The sequence below is a fragment of the Eulemur rufifrons genome, chromosome 30 (assembly GCF_041146395.1).
Source record: "Eulemur rufifrons isolate Redbay chromosome 30, OSU_ERuf_1, whole genome shotgun sequence".
In the NCBI taxonomy this organism is placed as follows: domain Eukaryota; kingdom Metazoa; phylum Chordata; class Mammalia; order Primates; family Lemuridae; genus Eulemur; species Eulemur rufifrons.
In genome coordinates this window covers 95,637,952-95,656,068 of record NC_091012.1, presented here as the reverse complement: position 1 = coordinate 95,656,068, position 18,117 = coordinate 95,637,952, and the positions used below count along the sequence as shown (strand labels likewise).

The window sequence follows — 18,117 nt, the reverse complement described above, 5'->3', positions numbered from 1 at the left end:
AATACTGTATTATAAATATAAATATTTGTTCAGAGTGTAGATCTCAAGTTAAGTGCTCCAACCACAGTAAAATAAAATAAAACAAAAATACAGGTAACTGGAGACCAAGAAGAAGTGGGAAAAGAAAACATTTGAAGAATGAATGACCAAATAAGTTTCAAATTTGAAAAAATCTATACATCCACTGATCCAATATAATTCATCAAACTGCAAGCATGGGAACCATGAAGAAAACCACACCAAGTTATATCCTAATCAAATTATTCAAAGTGATGATAAAAAGAATATCTTAAAGCAGTCAGAGAAAAAAAGGCACATTACATACAGAGAAAGAAAGAATAATGGAAGTAAGATGACAGGTGTGTGTCATTTTTAAAGCACTAACAAAAATCCCTGAGAGTATAAAATTATTTACCCAGCGAAAATAACTTTGAAAAACAAAAGTAAAATAACTTTTTCAGACATAGAAAAGCAAAAATATTATATCACCAGCAAACTGGCACTACAAAAAATGTTAAAGAAAGTCCTTCAAGCAGAAAGAAAATGACAGCAAAGGGAAACATGTATCGAGACAAAGGAATAAAGCTCACCAAAAATGGTAATTATTAATACACAAAAAATGATTAGTCTTTTTCTCATTATATAAATTGCTTAAAAAGATAACCAACAGTTTAAACCAAAAAGCACAACAATGTAATAGCATAGAGGACAGAAAGAGAGAAATAAAAATATAATGTTGCAAGTTTCCTACACTATATCTGCAGTAGTATGAGCTGTAGATTGTGATTATTTGAGATGTATTTAATAAACCCTAAAGCAACCACTAAAATAACAAAATAGAGTTATAGCTAATAAGTCAGAAAAAGAGATAAAATGGAACCATAAAAATACAATATAGTATCCTGGTTTAGTTCCTGAAATATAAATAGGACATTTTATTTGATTTCACACTGGCAATACCCAACAAATTAATCTACAGATCCAATGCAATCCTATGAAAATCCCAGTATGGTTCTTTTGTAGAAATTGATAAGTAAAATCTAAAAACTATATAGAAATTGAAAGGGCCAGAACAGCCAAAATTAACTCCGAAGAAAAATAACAAAGTAGGAGAACTTACATGACCTGATTTCTAGAATTATTATAAAGGTACAGTAATCAAAACAGCAAAGTATTGGCATAAAGATAGACAAGTAGATCAATGAAGCATAGGGAGTTCACAAATAATCCCACAAAGATATGGACAACTGATTTTTGACAAACATGCAAAGGCAAAGCTGGGGAGAAAGAATAGTCTTGCAAACAAATGCTCCTAAAAAACCTGAACATCTACATGCAAAAAAAAAAAAAAAAATCTTCAACAACCTTGCACCGTATACAAAAAGTAAGTGAAATTGGATCATAGACCAAAATGTGAAAGCTAAAGTAAAATTTTGAAAGAAAACATAGGTGAAAATCTTTGTGACTATAGCTTAAGAAAAAATTTCTGTTACATGACACAAGAAGTCAAAATGCATAAAAGAAAATACTTATGAATTGGATTTCTTCATCAACATTAAAAATTTCAGCAATTCAAAAGACACTGTTGAGAGAATAAAAAGACAAGTCCCAGACAGGGAGAACATCTTTGTAAACCAAATGTCTGATAAAGTATTTGTTTCCAGAAAATATAAAGAACACTCAAAATTCACAATCAGTAAACCAAAAATAACCCCCCAAAACAAAAAACTCAATTGAAAAATGGGCAAAAAATTTCAACAGACACTTCACTGAAAAGGATATATGGGTAGCAAATAAATCCATGAAGACATGCTCAACTGGAAAATGTAAGTTAACACCACAATTAGATACCTCTTCACAGCTCTAGGAATGGCTATAATGTCTTTTTTAGACAGATAATATCAAGTAATGTTAAAGATGCAGAGAAACTGGAACCCTCTCATACACTGCTTTGGGGAATGGAGATTTGGACAACCACTTTGGAAAATCCCTTTTAAGTATCTTTAAAAATTATATAGGTATTTATCATATGAAACAGAAATTTCACTGCTAGGAATCTAAGAAGGAGAAAATTAAAACATATTTCCACACAAAGAATTTAATGTAAATATTCAGAGCAGCATTATTTATAAGAGTTGAAAAGGTGGAAACAATTAACATGTTCGTCAACTGGAGAGTGAACAACTAAAATGTGATATATTCATGCAATGGGATATCATTTGTCAATAAAAAGAAATGAAATACTGCTACATGCGAAAGAATCAACAAAACGACGTGCTAAGTGACAGAAGGCTGACCCAAAAGACCGTATTTGTATAACTTCATTTATATGCTAAGTCTAGAAAAGGCAAATCTATAGAGACAGAAAGTATGTATACTGCTGGTTGACTGGGGCTGTGGGTGGGAACAGAGATTGACAGAAACTGGGCATAGGAGCTGATTTTGGGAGGATGGAAATGTTCTAAAATAGTTCATGGTAATGGTTGTTCAACTCTGTAAATTTATTAAAAATCATTTAATTGTACATTTGAAATGGACGTTTTCTATAGTATGGATTAATAAATAAATCACAACTCAATAAATATCCTGCAATGGCTTCTTACTGCACCCAGAATTAAATCTAAATCCACAACTCCTGCTCAAAACACATTCAAAGCATGCCCATGTTTTCCCAGAAAAATAAATGACTTGTCAAAAGGCTTGTGTAGAGGGAATGCATTTTTAATGAATTAGTTGCTTAAGGTAGCCAGGAGGAATAAGAAGGGGCTTAACGATGAACAAAAATAAGTGAGGGCTTATTACCCTTGAGGATGATTGTCTTCACTATGCTCTTCAGGCTTAGTATCTAATGCCCAGCCTTCCATACTCTGTCCAGCAACTGAGTAGTGTCAGCTTATATCAAATCTAAATAAAAGGTCTTTCCTTTCTCTAATCTACACATAGAGCACCATGCCAGCCACTGCTTAGATACACACACATACTAGCTTCCCTCTCTACAACTTTGATCAATCAAACCAATAAAAAAAATTTATTAAGCAAGTACCATTTATCCAGCAGTGTGCTGGTTCCTGTCCGTGAATGATGAGAAGACCCCTTCCTTCAGAAAAAATAATGAATTGAGATCAAATATAGAAAATAGAACAAATCATAACTATTATGGTTGAAGTGAAAATGGGTCTCCCAGAGTCCTTAATCTCTCTTCAAATCTAACCCTTATCTGATTCTACCTGAGTGGCTATTGATGTATCTTTCTGGAATTCTCAGGGCTCCTAAGAACATTATTTCAAAGCCGCCCATCAAATCTATCCTTTTTATTTCTGAAATGAGGAAACAAAGGTCCAGACTTGGAAAAGACTCAGCGCAAAGCACACACCCATGCTGCTCTGGGTCCTCCAAATGTACATATAGACTTATGCATGAAGCAAATTGAAATCAGGATAATTATAAACATGAGAGGTTTCTAGGCACTGGCACTATACCATATAACTCTCTTTAACTTCCACATCACCTCTCATTACTTTGGACATAAGCAGGGCTCAACAGTTACATTTGGAATGAAAAGAAAAAAATGAAGGCAAACAGGTGGTAAATCCAGGGAACTGATTACATCTTCAGTAGCCTCCGAGAAAGAAAGACATTACCATGGGTGGAGAGGATTTCATTCATTCAGTTAATGAATGAAGACATTTATGAAGAGTTTATCAGTGTTAGGAACTGGGAAGAAATTGTTAAGAAAGGCTTTACGTAAGAAAAGCTTTATTTAATGATAATACCTATTATATTTGTGGTGCCTACTATGTTCAAGCATCTGTGCTTGGCATTTTATAAGCTATTGAATTTAATCCTCATCAGAACCATATAAGCAGGTATGTCTAGCTTCTTTTTTAGAGATGAAGAATTTGAGGGTGAGAAAAGTAAAGTGACTTGCCCAAGATCACAAATTCAGGAAGTGGAAAATGCAATGTTGTGAACCTGATCACCTTTCCATCACACCAAAAACTTTCATCATATGATGGATTTAAAACCATGGAAAACAAGCCAGGAGGGTGAGTTCTTGTCCTGGCTCAGTCATCAATTTTCAGGGTGAAATAGGACACATTGTGGAACCTCTTCAAACCTTGGAAGTTCTACCTGGGAAGTAGGAGTGGGTGTAGGCTTTCACAGAATTGTTGGGTGACTTCATGAGATGAAATCTGTGGAATGTTTGGCCATACAAGTGAGGAAATCATCCAAGTCATTAAATATACACTATCATAAGTAAAATTTCCTAAGAAGATCCTCCCAAGATGCTAATGCATAGCTGGTGTGGCCACTGAATCCCAGGAAAATCCCAGGATACCTCCTTTGGGTTTTCACAATCACTGGGGCTAGGTTGTATGTAACTTTTGAACCAGTATTCCTCAGCTCCTGTGTTAGTTTGTTTGTATTTCTATAACACAGTACCATAGACTGGGTAATTTATGAAAAACAGATATTTATTTCTCACAGTTCTGGAGGCTGGGAAGCTCAAATATTAAGGTGCCAATAGGTTCCGTGTCTGGTGAGGAACCATGTCTTTTCTTCTGATATGGCACCTTGTTGCTTCATTTTCAGGAGGGGAAGAACACTGTGTCCTTGTATGGCAGCACAGAAGTACAAAAAAAAAAAGGCCCATGCTAGTTCCCTCACGTGCTTTTATAAGGCATGAATCCATTCATGAGGGCACAGTCCCCCTGACTTAATTACTTCCCCAAAGGTCTGTCCTGTTACTACCACTATGATGGGGATTAAGTTTCAGCACATAAAGTATGGGGGACTTTCAGAACATAGCACATCATGATTCTACAGCCTCTTCAGACACAGTCCTGGGCCAAGACAAAAACACTCAGATGGATACCTTTTTTCCTATGATTTCCTGCTGCCTAATGTGGAATAGGAAGTGTGCCGAGAAGGAGAGGTTCTAGGTCTATGGATCATCCACTCCTGGGACACACTTGGCAGGCTCATCTGTCACCCAGCTTTAGAAATGACTCAGCCCCAATGCTCACTCAAGAAGCAGGATAGGACAGCTGGGACCTGTAGGCCTCGAGCATGGGGTGATAAAGTGAAAAGATACTTTCTAGTGGAGATGGATCAAAAGGTACTGGCATTTGTTGATGAGGTGAGGGGATGATAAGGAGCGGACAATTTCAGATTATATTGGTATAGGTACAACTCTCCAGGTCTTACTAGTGCCGTGTTTCTCCATGTATGAGTTCTGTACCAGAAGCAATGGCATTGCCAGGGAACTTGTCAGAGATACAAATTCTCAGATGCCACCCCAGATCTATTCGATCAGAGACCCTGGGGATGGGGCCCAGCAATCTATTAATATAATGGATGTTTAGGTGGAGCCTCATGCATGGTCAAGTTTAACAACCACTGTGCTAATGATTTGGACTGCAAGGTCCACAGAGAGAGAGAGAGAAATAAAGAATAATTTCCAGATTTCAGGATGGTGTGTCATTTACTGAGATGGGGAAGACTGGGAAAAGGAGTATGTTTAGGGCCAGGGGTAGAATTGATAATTCTGTTAGAGCCTGTTTGAGATGCCAGTGATACATGCAGAGGGTTGGCAGTTGGATATGCGAGTCAGGAACTCAGAGGAGAGATCAGAGCTATTGGAAGATCCTTCAGTAAAGGTTTAATTCATTCTAAGTGATGGGCCACCTTGAGTATGGCCCAGAAGAGGTGCTCAATAAATGTCACTAAATGAACAAAGAGGAGCCAGCTTTTCCTGCTTACTCCAGTCTGGTGAGAACATCGCCTAAATGCCACGTGTTCTTTCATTTAATATTTATTTGTTCATCTGAGAACACAGCTACTGTCAGAAAAGCAGGTTTCTTAGAACAGTTCACTTTGAAGACTTTCTTATAGCTCAATACCAAATGCTAACTCCTTTCAATTCTCTCTCCTGTGGTCAGCATTCACCAAGACAGGTGACAGAAGAGCATGTTGGGGCTCCTACAGCAATGCCTCAATGAAGGAAGGAAGGAAGGAGACACATGTCAATTTAAAAGTGCATTATAAGGCTGAATAACTTGAGTGCTATAATAAATCTCCCTCTGGAGTTTGGCAGGCTATGGAAAATAATTCATTTGGACTGGGGAATGAGAAGGTTTTAGACAAGAGGTGGCATTGATCTGGGTCTTCCTTAAAAACTGAGTAGGATTAACAGGTTCAGAATGAGGGAAATACATTCAAGAGTGAAGAATCTGCATAGGGAAAAGTCTGGAGAAATGGAATTATATGAAACAGTGAAGAACTCCTATATGGCTAAAGAATAGGGTGAATGAAAAGGAATAGCAGATAAGATCAGAATGGTGAGTCTGGGCCAGATTTGTGGGGAAGGGAGACACGAATGCCATGGTAACAAAGATAGGCAAATGTGGGTCCAACAGATACATAGTAAGAAATGACATGAGAAATGAATTTCACATTGTGATACAATACACACATACACAGATTTAAAACTGAAACAAAATTTTCAAAGTATACCTACCACTTCATATGCAATGTTTGTTGATAATTTTCTTATTCAAAAAATTGAAAATGCTACTAGTAACTGACTAAATTTTACAAGTTAATAATAGGTAGTTGCCTGTAATTTTAAAAGGACTGTTATATGCAATGGGAAGTCAGTGAAGGTGTTTGAAGAATAACATAATTCCATGCTTTAGGAAAGTAGTTCTCATCACAATATGGATGGCATTGAAGAAAGGTGACAGACTATAGAAAGGGAAGTGATTCTAGAGGTAGAAATGGATACAATATTACAAAATATCCAGGTCATTTATGAAAAAGACCTGAAATGGGGCATTGAGTTCAGACGTGGAGAGCAGGGCAGGGATTAGAGCAAGATGGTAATAGTAGAAACAGAATTTGCTAAGTGATTGCAGATGAATCTTAAAAGAGAAAGTGTAGTCAACATTGACTTTCAGGTTTCAACCTGAGGTAACTGTGCAGAGAACTATGCCATTAAACCAGAGATTTAGGGGGAGGAGCTTGATTGTCGTGGGATGAGATGAAGATGTGAGAGTTGGCCAAGCTAAGCTATATCTGTAGAACATCCAGGTGGACAAGCCCGTAGGCTGTGGGATATATGGGGCTGAAGCTTGGAAGCGGGTAGGCTGTAGAGGTTGGAGACATGGGTGGTAATATTTGAAACTTTGAGAGTATAGGAGTTCACCCAAAAGAATTTGTACAGAGAAAAAAAGAGATGATGGACCCAGGTCAGAGAGCTTAAGAGGATCTACTTAACACCACGATATCTGCTTCCAAAATGAGTTTATTTTTTTCAAGTGAAGAAAGCTGTTTGTGTATGGATGTGTGTGCAATGAGGTACAGGTGTGTGCAATATGTATAAATGGATGGCATGTGCACGTTAACAAAATATTGCTTTGCACTTGGGGAGCTGGTGAAGGGCTCTGGTTCATGTAATGGTAGCTGTACTCACTTTCTCCATCTCATTATTGCTCTCTTCCCTTTCCCTTTTTACTATCTCCCTTCTTTTGTTCCACTCTTGTCTTTTCTTTTCCATATAGCCACACGCTCCTTCATTACCACTTAAAAGTCCAAGGAATACATGGGCAAAATAGACTAGTGTGGGATTTGGGGGCTGAAGTTTGGAGCATAATGTAGAAGTGTGATTCGGTTGGGAGGAAAGACAGGGGTGGGCATACGGTCAGAGTCAGAAGCAGGGAATGGACTGTGGTGGTGTGAGAGTCCACTCCTCAGAATTGTCCCACTGCAAATTCTGCCATTGGTGTGTGTGAGTGCTGGGTATGAATGTGTATAATTCTGAGACTGTGTCTGGGTGTGTGTTAGGCTCTTAGCTTTACTTAATTAGGTTGTTAGGTGATAATGCCATCATCATTGCTGCTTCAGCACAGAAAACATAATATTTTTGACAGAAATAGGCTGTTCTGCTTATAATTTAAGAGATTTAGGATTAGAGCAGTTGAAGAACCATGAATAATGGTTAATCATATAATCAGCACTTATAAGGGTGATTAATGACATTTAAATGAACATACCATGTGAATAGAAGGATATATTCTTTCTTTCCTAGCTGTGTAACCATGGAAAGGCTGCCTAATCTCTCCAATCTTCAGTGTCCTTATCTGTAAAATAGGGATAATAATCCCTACCACAGATTTAGCCAAGAGCTTTTAAATTAGTAGGTGCTTGACAAAGGTGTTAGTTTTTTTTCTAGTTCCTTTTGACTCTTTCCTTTGCTCCTTCCTTCTTTCTACCTCCCATATGTGTTTACCTGTCCATATGTGAATATCAAGTATATATTTGTAGTGCTTTCTCCATTTTAAATTCTTAAACCAAGTGGTCTATCGTTTGTATATTACTATACAATTGTCAGAGGGGTTTAAGTCACTTTTGAAACATACACATTTTGAATTGTTATGTCTTCTTCATGGACTGACCCTTTTTCGTTATGTAATGCCCCTCTCTGTCCCTGGGAATTTTCTTTGCTCTGAATCTGTTTTATTTGATATTAATATAGCCACTCCTGCTTTCTTTTGATTAATGTTTATGTGGTATTTAGACAATTTATATTTAACATATTTATTGATACATTAAGGCTAAGTCTGCTTTTTTAATTTTTGTTTTGTTTGTTCTCTGTGTTTTTAGTTTCTGTTTTATTTGCCCTGCCTTCCTGTAGGTGACTTAAACAATTTTTAGAATCTCATTTCGGTTTATTGATAATGTTTTTGAGTGCATTTATTTGTATGACTTTTAGTATTTGCTCTTAGTAATACATTATATACATAATTTATCCAATGGTCTTCTGACATCATCATTTTACCTACTTGAGTGAAGTATAGAAACCTTCCCTCCCTTGTACATTTTTTTATACTCCCTTGTCTATAATATAAATCTCTTAAATATTTCCTCCCACATACACTGAGACCACATTAGACAATGCTATAAATTTGGCTTCAATCATCAACCATAAGAAACCTCAAGAGAAAAAGGAAAGTCTACTGCATTTACCCATGTTTTTGCTTACTGTGTTCTTTCTTCCTTCTTAATGTTCTAAGGTTTCTTCTTTAATCATTTTTCTATTTTAAGAACTTGCTTTTGTCATTCTTTTAGGGTAGATCTAAATTCTCTTAATTTTACTTCATCTGAGAATGTCTTGATTATCCCTTCAATACTGAAGGATATTATCACTGAACATAGAATTCTACATTGACACTTCTTTTCCTTCAGCACTTGAAAAATGCTGTGCCACTTCCTGCTAAGGTCTTGTCAGTTTCTAATGAGAAATCTATCAATCTAATGTTTCCCCTTGTAGGTATAGGTAAGGTATTATTTCTCCTTGGCTGCTTTCAAGATTTTTTATTTTTCTTTCATTTTTAGAAGGTTGATTACAATATGTTCTGGAGTTGATTTCTTTGTGTTGAACACATTGGTATTTGCTCAGCTTCTTGAATCTAAAGGTTTATGTCTTTTGCTCAGTTTGGGAAGTTTTTAATCATTATTTCTTCAAGTACTTTTTCAGTCCTACACTCTTTCTCCTTTCCTTCTGGGAATCAGTTGGCACGAATGTTTAAAGCTTTTGTTCTAGTCCCATAGTGAAATCTATTGTTACATGTTTTTAAGCCGTCTGATCCTTTTCCTGTCTTCTCCACTTTGCTGTTGAGTCTATCCACTGAGTTACGGAGTTTTTAGGGGGGTTTTTTGTTATTGTATTTTTCAGTTTTAAAAATTTCATTTGTTTCTTTTTATGTTTTTTTTTTTTTTTGTACATTGGGGAATGAACAGTCTCTTTATTTTTAAATTTTATTTCAAAATATTAAGAGGGTACAAATGTTTATGTTACATGGCTTGAGTCAGGGTTACAAATGTGCCCATCACCCAAATAGTATTCACTGTCCCCATTAGGTGGGTTTTGGCCCCTTCCCTGTTTTTATGGTTTATATTTCTTTTTAAGACTTTCTATTGATTTGCTAAGATTTTCTATTTTACCATTTGTTTTAATTGTGTTATAACTGCTCATTGAAGTATTTTTATGATGGGTACTCTAAAATCCTTGTCAGATAATTCTAACATCTGTGTCATCTCAGTATTTTCATCTGTCTATTTTCTTTTTTCATTCAAGTTAATATCTGGTATGATGAGTGATTTTTGATTAAAAGTTGGATACTCTTAATATTATTTAAATCTTTTGTTTTAGCAACTCTCCTCTGACACTCTCCTGGATAGAAGAGGGGCAGTAGAAGTCCAGTTTCTCTACTGAGTCTCTCTTGACATCCAGGTTGGGGAGGGGCTCTTTGTTCCTGCTGATTAGTAGTGGGAGTTCAGGCTTCTCTCTAGGCCTCTGCTGATTCCATCTCAGTTGGTTGGGGTAGAAACTCCTGATTACCACTGGTAAGGGTAAAAATCCTGGTTCCTGAGGTGGCCTCCACTGGGAGTGGTCTATTTTTATTGGGGATGAAAGTACTTGCTCCCACTTGGTCCTCTGGGGATGGGGTGGGGGTTCCTTTAAAGCCCATTAAGAGTAGAAATCTAGGTTCTCCACTTGCAGGCCTAAGCTTCTTACCAGCTGCACTGTTATTATGACAGCTGGCATTCTACTGCACCAAAGTGTTTCACTTCCTATCTCCCAAAACTTTTGGGGAAAATAAAATTGCAACATATCCCGTCCTTCCCAGTCTTTTCATGGGACATAATGGGAAGAGGAGGGCCTTTGCAGGCAGATTAAAAAAATGTGCCATTTTCAATCTGTTTGGCTCTGGGAAAGTCACTCAAATTCTCTGAGCCTCCATTTTCTCAACTATAAAGGAAAAATAGGAAGCTCACAGGACTCATGCTGGAATGAGTAAAAGTAGGTCAAAGGGCCTGGCACATTCCAGGTTCAATAAATGACTGTTCCTTTCCTTTTCCTCCCCTGCAGAAGGAGAGATGCAACCCCTCCTGAGGAAGAAGAAACCAAGGTGCTTCACCACAACCACCACCATGGGTAGATGTCACTGAGGCACTCCAAGGGTTAAAAATCTCATGATCAAAGGCTTATTTCTTGACATCCTCCACTCCTTTTCCCCAGGTTCTTGGAAAACCCTTCAGGCAGAAAGTCTGACCCAAGCCACTCTCAGAATGAGAGTGGGAGCCAGAGCAGGGGCTCAGGCATAGCAGAGGTCCTAGGAGAAGGAAGGCCTGGTGCGAGCCCACGCAGTCAGCCCGCCCAGCGCTATTGTGTTCTGAGCAAGTACAACATCATCGCCTTGCCAAAGCTGCTCCTAGAGCAGTGGGATCACAGACTTGTCAACTCCCACTTTGCCAGCCCACCTGTCATCTCCGGCCCAGAGCAGCTGTTGTGTTCCCAACATCACAGCACAGCGACTGCGTCTCCAGTCCTAAACGCTCCCATTACCCTCCCGAGCGCGGGATAGGAAGGAAGAAAGTGGCGAATGAATGAAAAGAAAACGAGCGTGCGCCATCCTCTCAGCCCCGCCCGTGAGAATTCCTCTACACCCCCTGCCCGGCAGCCCCTGACAGCAGCCACCAGCCCCAACGCACTAGACTTCGCTCTCAAAAGGTTTTCCTGAGCTCCAGGTTCTGAAGTTGACAGGAGACCGAGGGGGGAAAAAAAATCTCGACTCCTAAAGAGCAAGGAGCCAAAGACACCTTGGGGCCAAGAAGTACTTGAAAAAAATGTGTCCTTGAATGCTGACCACCGATCCCCATCCCAAGAAGAAAAAAGCTGTCTTGGGACCAACCCGGTATGTCTCCAACTGTGCTTTCTCAGCCACATCTAGCAAGAGGTCGCGCTCACGCTCGTGCTCACTCTCTCTCGCTCTACTAATCTCAGTTTTGACTATCCCCAGACCCCCTCCTATCCTCACTTCACTTGGAAGTCTGTGGTGAATGGACCCCTTTCCAGCTCCCCTAGGCAAGTAGCCTAACAATAGATACTTTTCCATAGGTAACTCAGCCCTCTTCCACAAGGAGGTATTCGATTTGACCGGGGTGGGGGGATGCTGCAACGTACCACTTACCTGATCTCTTTAATGCTTTCCAATTTGCACATGATTTCTTGCTCATCTGCCATGTTTTTCACTCTCAATTTCACGCCCGAGAAATGCACAAATACACCAGCCAAGGCATACAATAGACACAATGTAGCCACCTCCTCCCGGTTTGGGGCTCTGAGCCTGTGCGGTAGGGACTTGGAGAGGCCTGGGAGCTGTAGTCCGCAGCTCCAGGGCCAGCCAGGCAGCCCGGGAGGCTGCGGGACTACAACTCCCAGAAGGCCAAGCGAGACAAGCCAGTTTCTCTTCCTGCAGCCGCACTTTAAATCAATTTGTCACAGATAATTATGTCAAAGGTTGTGAGGAGTGCAAGGGAATGGGGATATTCGTCTGGCCCATGTGTAGAAAAATGAAAAAAACATACTCTTGAAGGCAACTGGAGAGACAAGAGACATACTTATTCACGGCCCTCTGGGGGCCCTCACGCCTGCCTACCCACTCCTAAAAGGTTACCAAAGTCGCCAATTATGGCTTGGGGCTGGAGAGAAACTCTTCACTGGAATTAGCTTCTGAGAAGTTCAGTGTTCTAGCTGCTGCCTGGGGACTAGTAGCTTTGGCATTCAAATAGAGGTGGGGAAGAGGAGGATGGGAGGAGGGTGCGGCTGCAAAAGCTGGGGAAACCGGCGGTGGGGAGGAGGGGTTGGGGAGGAGGACCTCGTTCCTTCCTGCTACCCACATAATTCAACAGTTACTGAATTCAGACTTTGCCAGTCAATGAAGGAAGTAGTGAGGGAGTCACTGCGTGAGGCAAAGATAAATAAAAACAAATCCTTGCCTTTGAGGATTAGGAGAGACTGAAAAGTTACCCATTAATTACAGTATAGTGTGGTGTCATAATACAGGAATGAATAAGGTGTAACCTGTGCAGAGAAGATGTAAATAGGTCTCAAAAGTAAGAATTGGCCAGACCATAGAGAAGAATGGGCTTTCCAGGAGAAGATACACCACACAGAAAGAAAGGGACGAATGTTCCAGCATGTCTGGAATATAGGGTTCTTATACGGGGTGTAGAGGTGGAAAAGAGAAGTGGGAGATGTAATATCTAGAAAAAGTACGTTTGAACCGGATTGTGAAGTACGTTGAATGTGAGACTAAAGAGTTTGGACTTAATCCTACAGGCACACTGTTAGGGTAGAAAAGACTAGCAGGTGCTCACGACGCAGGTGGAGAAAGATTTCTCATGCAGAGATTAAGATATATAAGTAAAATTTATTTTATCCTTTAGAAGGACAGAGAGAATATGAGAGAGAGAGAGAGAGGAAGGGAGCAGAGAGATGGTGTGGCATCCCAAAGAAAGAGAAGGGAGATGCCAGCAGAGAGGCCAAGTAGCTTGCTGCTTTTACGGGGACAAAGAGAAAAATAGTAATTGTTATGGAGTAATTAGCAGGCAGTTGCAAGAGGTCAAGTTGTCCATCTTTCTTGTTTCTGGAGACTTGGTTATCTCTGAGATGTAGTCAGGCCTATCACAGGGGATGTGATTTTTGCCCCTGAGATTTGGTTTTAGTCAGGAAACAAAGGCCTGGAGTTTACCGGCCTCTGTCTTGGGGAGACCTTCTCAGAAACTCCTTGAAGCTGGCAAACAAATTCTAAAGGCTATGAGCTGGTGAATGTAAAAAGAAAGATTTACATTTCCTTTCTGGGCTCTTTTCAGGTGTTTGTGAAAACAGAGTCCCAGCATGTTACCTGCTACTTTGGGACAGAAACTAGCTGCAAAGAATAGGGAGAGCTCAAGATTGATCTTTAGCTGTTATTAGAAAATTGAGAGATTCAAGGCCGCACTAACACACACATTTATCCAATTTACATTTATTAAGTGTTTACTGTGTGCTAAATAATGCAGAATTATGTTTCAAAGCATGGGAGTGATAAGATTGGAGGAACATCTTAGGGATGTGACTCTGGAAGCAAAGTAGAGAATAATTAAAGGAGACAAGAGCAGGCAAAAAGGCCGTTACTCAGAAAGCACAAATAGTCCCAGAGTGCTGGGCTTTGGACAAAAAGAAGACCCGACTCACTCCTAACTAAAGATGACTCAGAACTCTCTCTGCTTGACTTTGTCTCTTCTTTTTCTGAGCCTCAGTTTCCTCATCTGAAAAATGGACCTAGTGAGTCCCACCTCAATCACTTGTTGTAAGGACTCAATAAGATCATCCCCACGGTACTGAATACAGGGCTTGGTATTTTGTGGAAGCTCAAGAAAAGTTTGTGGAACATGACTCTCAGGCCATTCCTGGGTGTACACACTGATTTTAAGTGTTTTCCAGGGAAGAGATTAAAGCTCTTCTTTTCTTTGGATCTCAGACATTATAACCTTCAGAACCAAGAAATTCTCCCTGGTATCTAATCTAACATTTTCCTGATGCTTTTGAAGGTCCCTATCTTACAGTGCCACTAGTTGGAATTTAAAGACCATTGAGGCCAGGTGTGGTGGCTCACACCTGTAATCCTAACACTCTGGAAGGCTGAGGTGGGAGGATCACTCGAGGTCAGGAGTTTGAGATCAGCCTGAGCAAGAGTGAGACCCCGTCTCCACTAAAAATACAAAGAAATTATCTGGCCAACTAAAAATATATATAGAAAAATTTAGCCGGGCATGGTGGTGCATGCCTGTAGTCCCAGCTACTCAGGAGGCTGAGGCAGGAGGATTGCTTAAGCCCAGGTGTTTGAAGTTACCGTGAGATAGGCTGACGCCACGGCACTCTAGCCCAGGCGACAGAGCGACACTCTGTCTCAAAAATAAATAAATAAATAAATAAATAAATAAAATAAAGACCATTGAATCGGTTGGCCACAAAGCCTGTGAGTCCAGAGTCAAGGACTGGCCTCAGCCCTGTCCTATCAAAGGAAGAGGAAAGGAACAAGCCCCTGTAAGTGCCAGGCATGTTCTGGCTACTGTGCTGAGGGCTGTATGTATAGTCTATCATTTCATCCACACAACCACTATAAATAGGGCAAGTAGATTCATCCTCTTTTACAAGGAAGAAAACTGACTCAGGGAATGCGGCTTTGCCATGGCTACACAGTAAGTTACAAAACTAGAGCCTGGACTCAATTTGGACTAAGTTACTTTCAGATTAATGAAGGGAATGTGTATGAAAAAAAAATATGGCAACCAAAAGTACAATGGGGTGCTGGATGTACATATTTATGTCAAACATAAAGTGGTTTACAGTGTGAGTTAATGCTGGTTTGGGGAGAAGTGAAGGCTGTGTATAGGAATGTGTGGGAAGCAGTTTACAAATGGCCTTTGAGGTTTTTAAACTGTCTCTTTCCACTACTCACTTCCTCTAAGAATCCATACCTCACAATATGCTCACATGTCTGAAAGGAGCTGGATGTGGCTATGTACATGTTTAAATTAAATGTGTTAATGGGTTTACAGTCTGATTTGGCAGTAATTTGGCAAATATCTTGTCTTTCAAGCCTCACCAAAACCCTATCTCACAGGTGATGAAAATAAGGCGAAGGCAGGCAAAGAACTTATCTAAGGTCACCCAGCATGGCTGACACAGAACCAGGTCTCCTGACTTACAGGCCTGTGTTCTTCCTGTGGCCTCACATATCCTATATCAAGTTGCTGATGCCCCTATGGTGCCTGAATGCTTGTGTTACTTTTCAGCCAGATGGTACACTTTAATACAGGGTGCCTGCAGAGGGCCAAGCATGCCTGATGCTCCCAATTCATATACATTAAAGGGAGATTGGCAGTTAATCTTGGAGAGGAAGCCTTCGGACCACCTGAGCTTGAAAGAATGTTAATCCATTTGTAGCAATTAAGATGTCCAATTAAAGAGTAATAAACCTCTTAGCTTCCATGGGTTTGCCTTGGATCCTTGACCTCTGTAAGAACAGATATCTCACCTGCTCCTTGCGGAGTTGTAAGAAACCAGGCTAGCAATGAGAGGGAGAAAGAGGAGGAAACCATAGCCTTCCGCCCCTTCTCCTAAAGCAGCACTTAAAACGGTATCTCCAAGCCAAGCTGGTGGCTTTTCCAGAGTAAGTGTTCAATAACTCTCAATTGATCACAAGTCTGTAATGGCTGAGATAATATTTAGGAACTGTGCTAACAGCGAGTTCTAATGAATTATTTCATTAGAAGAACTGGTTGACTTGAAGTAGTAAGCATTTAAAAAGTCTCAGGTTTTTCAGGGCCAACATTGTTTTTTTGTTTGTTTGTTTGTTTTTGTTGTTGTTTTTTTTTTAGAGTCTAGCGGCTTTTATTAGTTTTGTCTCCGATGCCTCACAGGGCATAGGTTCCAGCAAGGATCAAGGTCCTTTTCTTATGCTTCTTACAAAGTGTGCTATGTACGGATCCGGTCCCAGCACCTCAGGCTCCTCTCCACTGCTTCTCACAAAGTGTGAGACACCTATTACGCCATAAATTCATAGGGAATAGATTCCAGCAGCTCGGGCTCCTTTCCATTGGTTCTCACAAAGTGTGCTTCTCTGGGTGGAGCAGGCTGGCGCTTCAGTTGAACCCAGGTACCTTTCTCTTTGGCTTCCTTCTTTTTCTGATCATTTTCCTTCACACGTTTCAGGAAGCTATCTCGGCTCTTAGAGTGCTTAATGTGCTCAATACGCACATTAATCCTCTTGGCAAGAATCTTGCCCTTAACTTGTTTGTTTACAACAATTCCAACAGCATGCTGGGTAACATTGTAGACTCTTCCAGTTTTACTGTGGTAACATTTGTGGGGCGTGCCTTTTTGAACAGTACCCATTCCCTTGATGTCTACAATATCACCTTTCTTGTAGATTCGCATGTATGTGGCCAAAGGAACAACTCCATGTTTTCTAAAAGGCCTAGAGAACATGTATCGGGTACCTCTCCTCTTTCCCTTTGTGTTCGTCATTTTGGCGAATTACTGGAAGATGGCGGCTCCCCAACATTGTTCTTATTGCTAAGAAACAGGTAAGGAGGGCAGGGTGTGTTGGGGTGTATACCATTAAAATGCAGGAAATTAGCAAAAGGGAAGCCAGTCAGTCTTTTATTAACATGACTCATCTTTCAGGCAATAGATCAAGATTTTGAAAGTGGAGGTCAGAATGTTTGAATTCACAGATATTCTCCTGTGCTTCAACAGTGAACTGAAGTAAGAGAGTAGGCAGAGATGCAACAACAGCCTTCAGTCTGAATTGACTTTTGAAAAGAAGTTCAAATTATTTACTAAGTTTCTCACCATGTTCCTTAATAGCATTTCTAAGAGAAAAATGAGGCAAAAGTTTTGGATCATTCAGCCAAAACATATTTATTGTGTACCTATTATGTGTCAGGCACCATGCTAGGCAGTGGAGATCCCATAGTAGATATGACAGACACAGGCCTTGCTCTAACAAAGCTTACCATTTAGTGGAAGAAACCAGCTGTTGAAAAGATCACACGTAAATATATAACTATACCCAGAAATCAGGGCTTGGAAGAAAAAGTCTAGGTTCTGTGAGCACACATAAGGGGAGTACTAACTTAGTCCTGGGCAGTGAGCAAGGGGACAGTCAGGGAAAATCTTCCTAAAGGAAGAATCCTGAAGGAAACTAGGCAGGAAGGGATGGAAAGAGCAGGAGCCATCAAGGAGTCATTCATGCAATCAGCCAACAAATATTTATTGAGCACTTACCACATGCCAGGCACTCTCCTAGGTTCCAGAGATATAGTGTTTTACATGCATTAAGTTAGTTTAATCCTTGCAACAGTCCTATGAAATATATATTATTATTATCCCCATTTTACAGAAGAGGAAGCTGAGGCACAGAGAAGTTAAGTAACTTACTCAGAGTCTCACAGCTAGTAAGTGGCAGAACTGGTATTTCAATTTAGACAGTCTGGCTCCAGAAGCCAGGCTCTTACCCACTATGTTCTATTGCTTTCCTAAAATCCCAATCCTCAGGAAGTTTACATACTAGTAGGAGGAGGCAGACAATAAACATGGGAAAGAAAAAAAACAAATAAATATAATAAGATTAGGTGGAGATAAAGCCATAGACATTAAATGAGGATAATGGGATAGAATGGTGGTAGAAGGGAGAATGTTTTAGGTAGGATGGTCAGGGA

General features: G+C 39.9%; 2 protein-coding genes across 3 annotated transcripts in view; both read right to left on the bottom strand.

Annotated features, from left to right (window-relative positions):
* The window catches only part of ZC4H2 (zinc finger C4H2-type containing), a 33,307-nt gene extending 21,218 nt beyond the window's left edge, over positions 1-12,089 (bottom strand). For both annotated transcript variants that reach the window (XM_069463789.1, XM_069463788.1), the window contains exon 1: positions 12,036-12,089. In XM_069463789.1, the coding sequence (XP_069319890.1) occupies positions 12,036-12,088 (53 nt within the window). In that variant the 5' untranslated portion in view covers position 12,089. The remainder of the gene's footprint in view (positions 1-12,035) is intronic.
* Positions 12,090-16,390: 4,301 nt separating this feature from the next.
* On the bottom strand, positions 16,391-16,941 carry LOC138378413 (large ribosomal subunit protein eL21-like). Its single transcript, XM_069463757.1, has one exon. The coding sequence runs from the start codon at positions 16,919-16,921 to the stop codon at positions 16,439-16,441; it is 483 nt and encodes a 160-aa protein (XP_069319858.1). The 5' UTR covers positions 16,922-16,941; the 3' UTR covers positions 16,391-16,438.
* Positions 16,942-18,117: the final 1,176 nt, after the last annotated feature.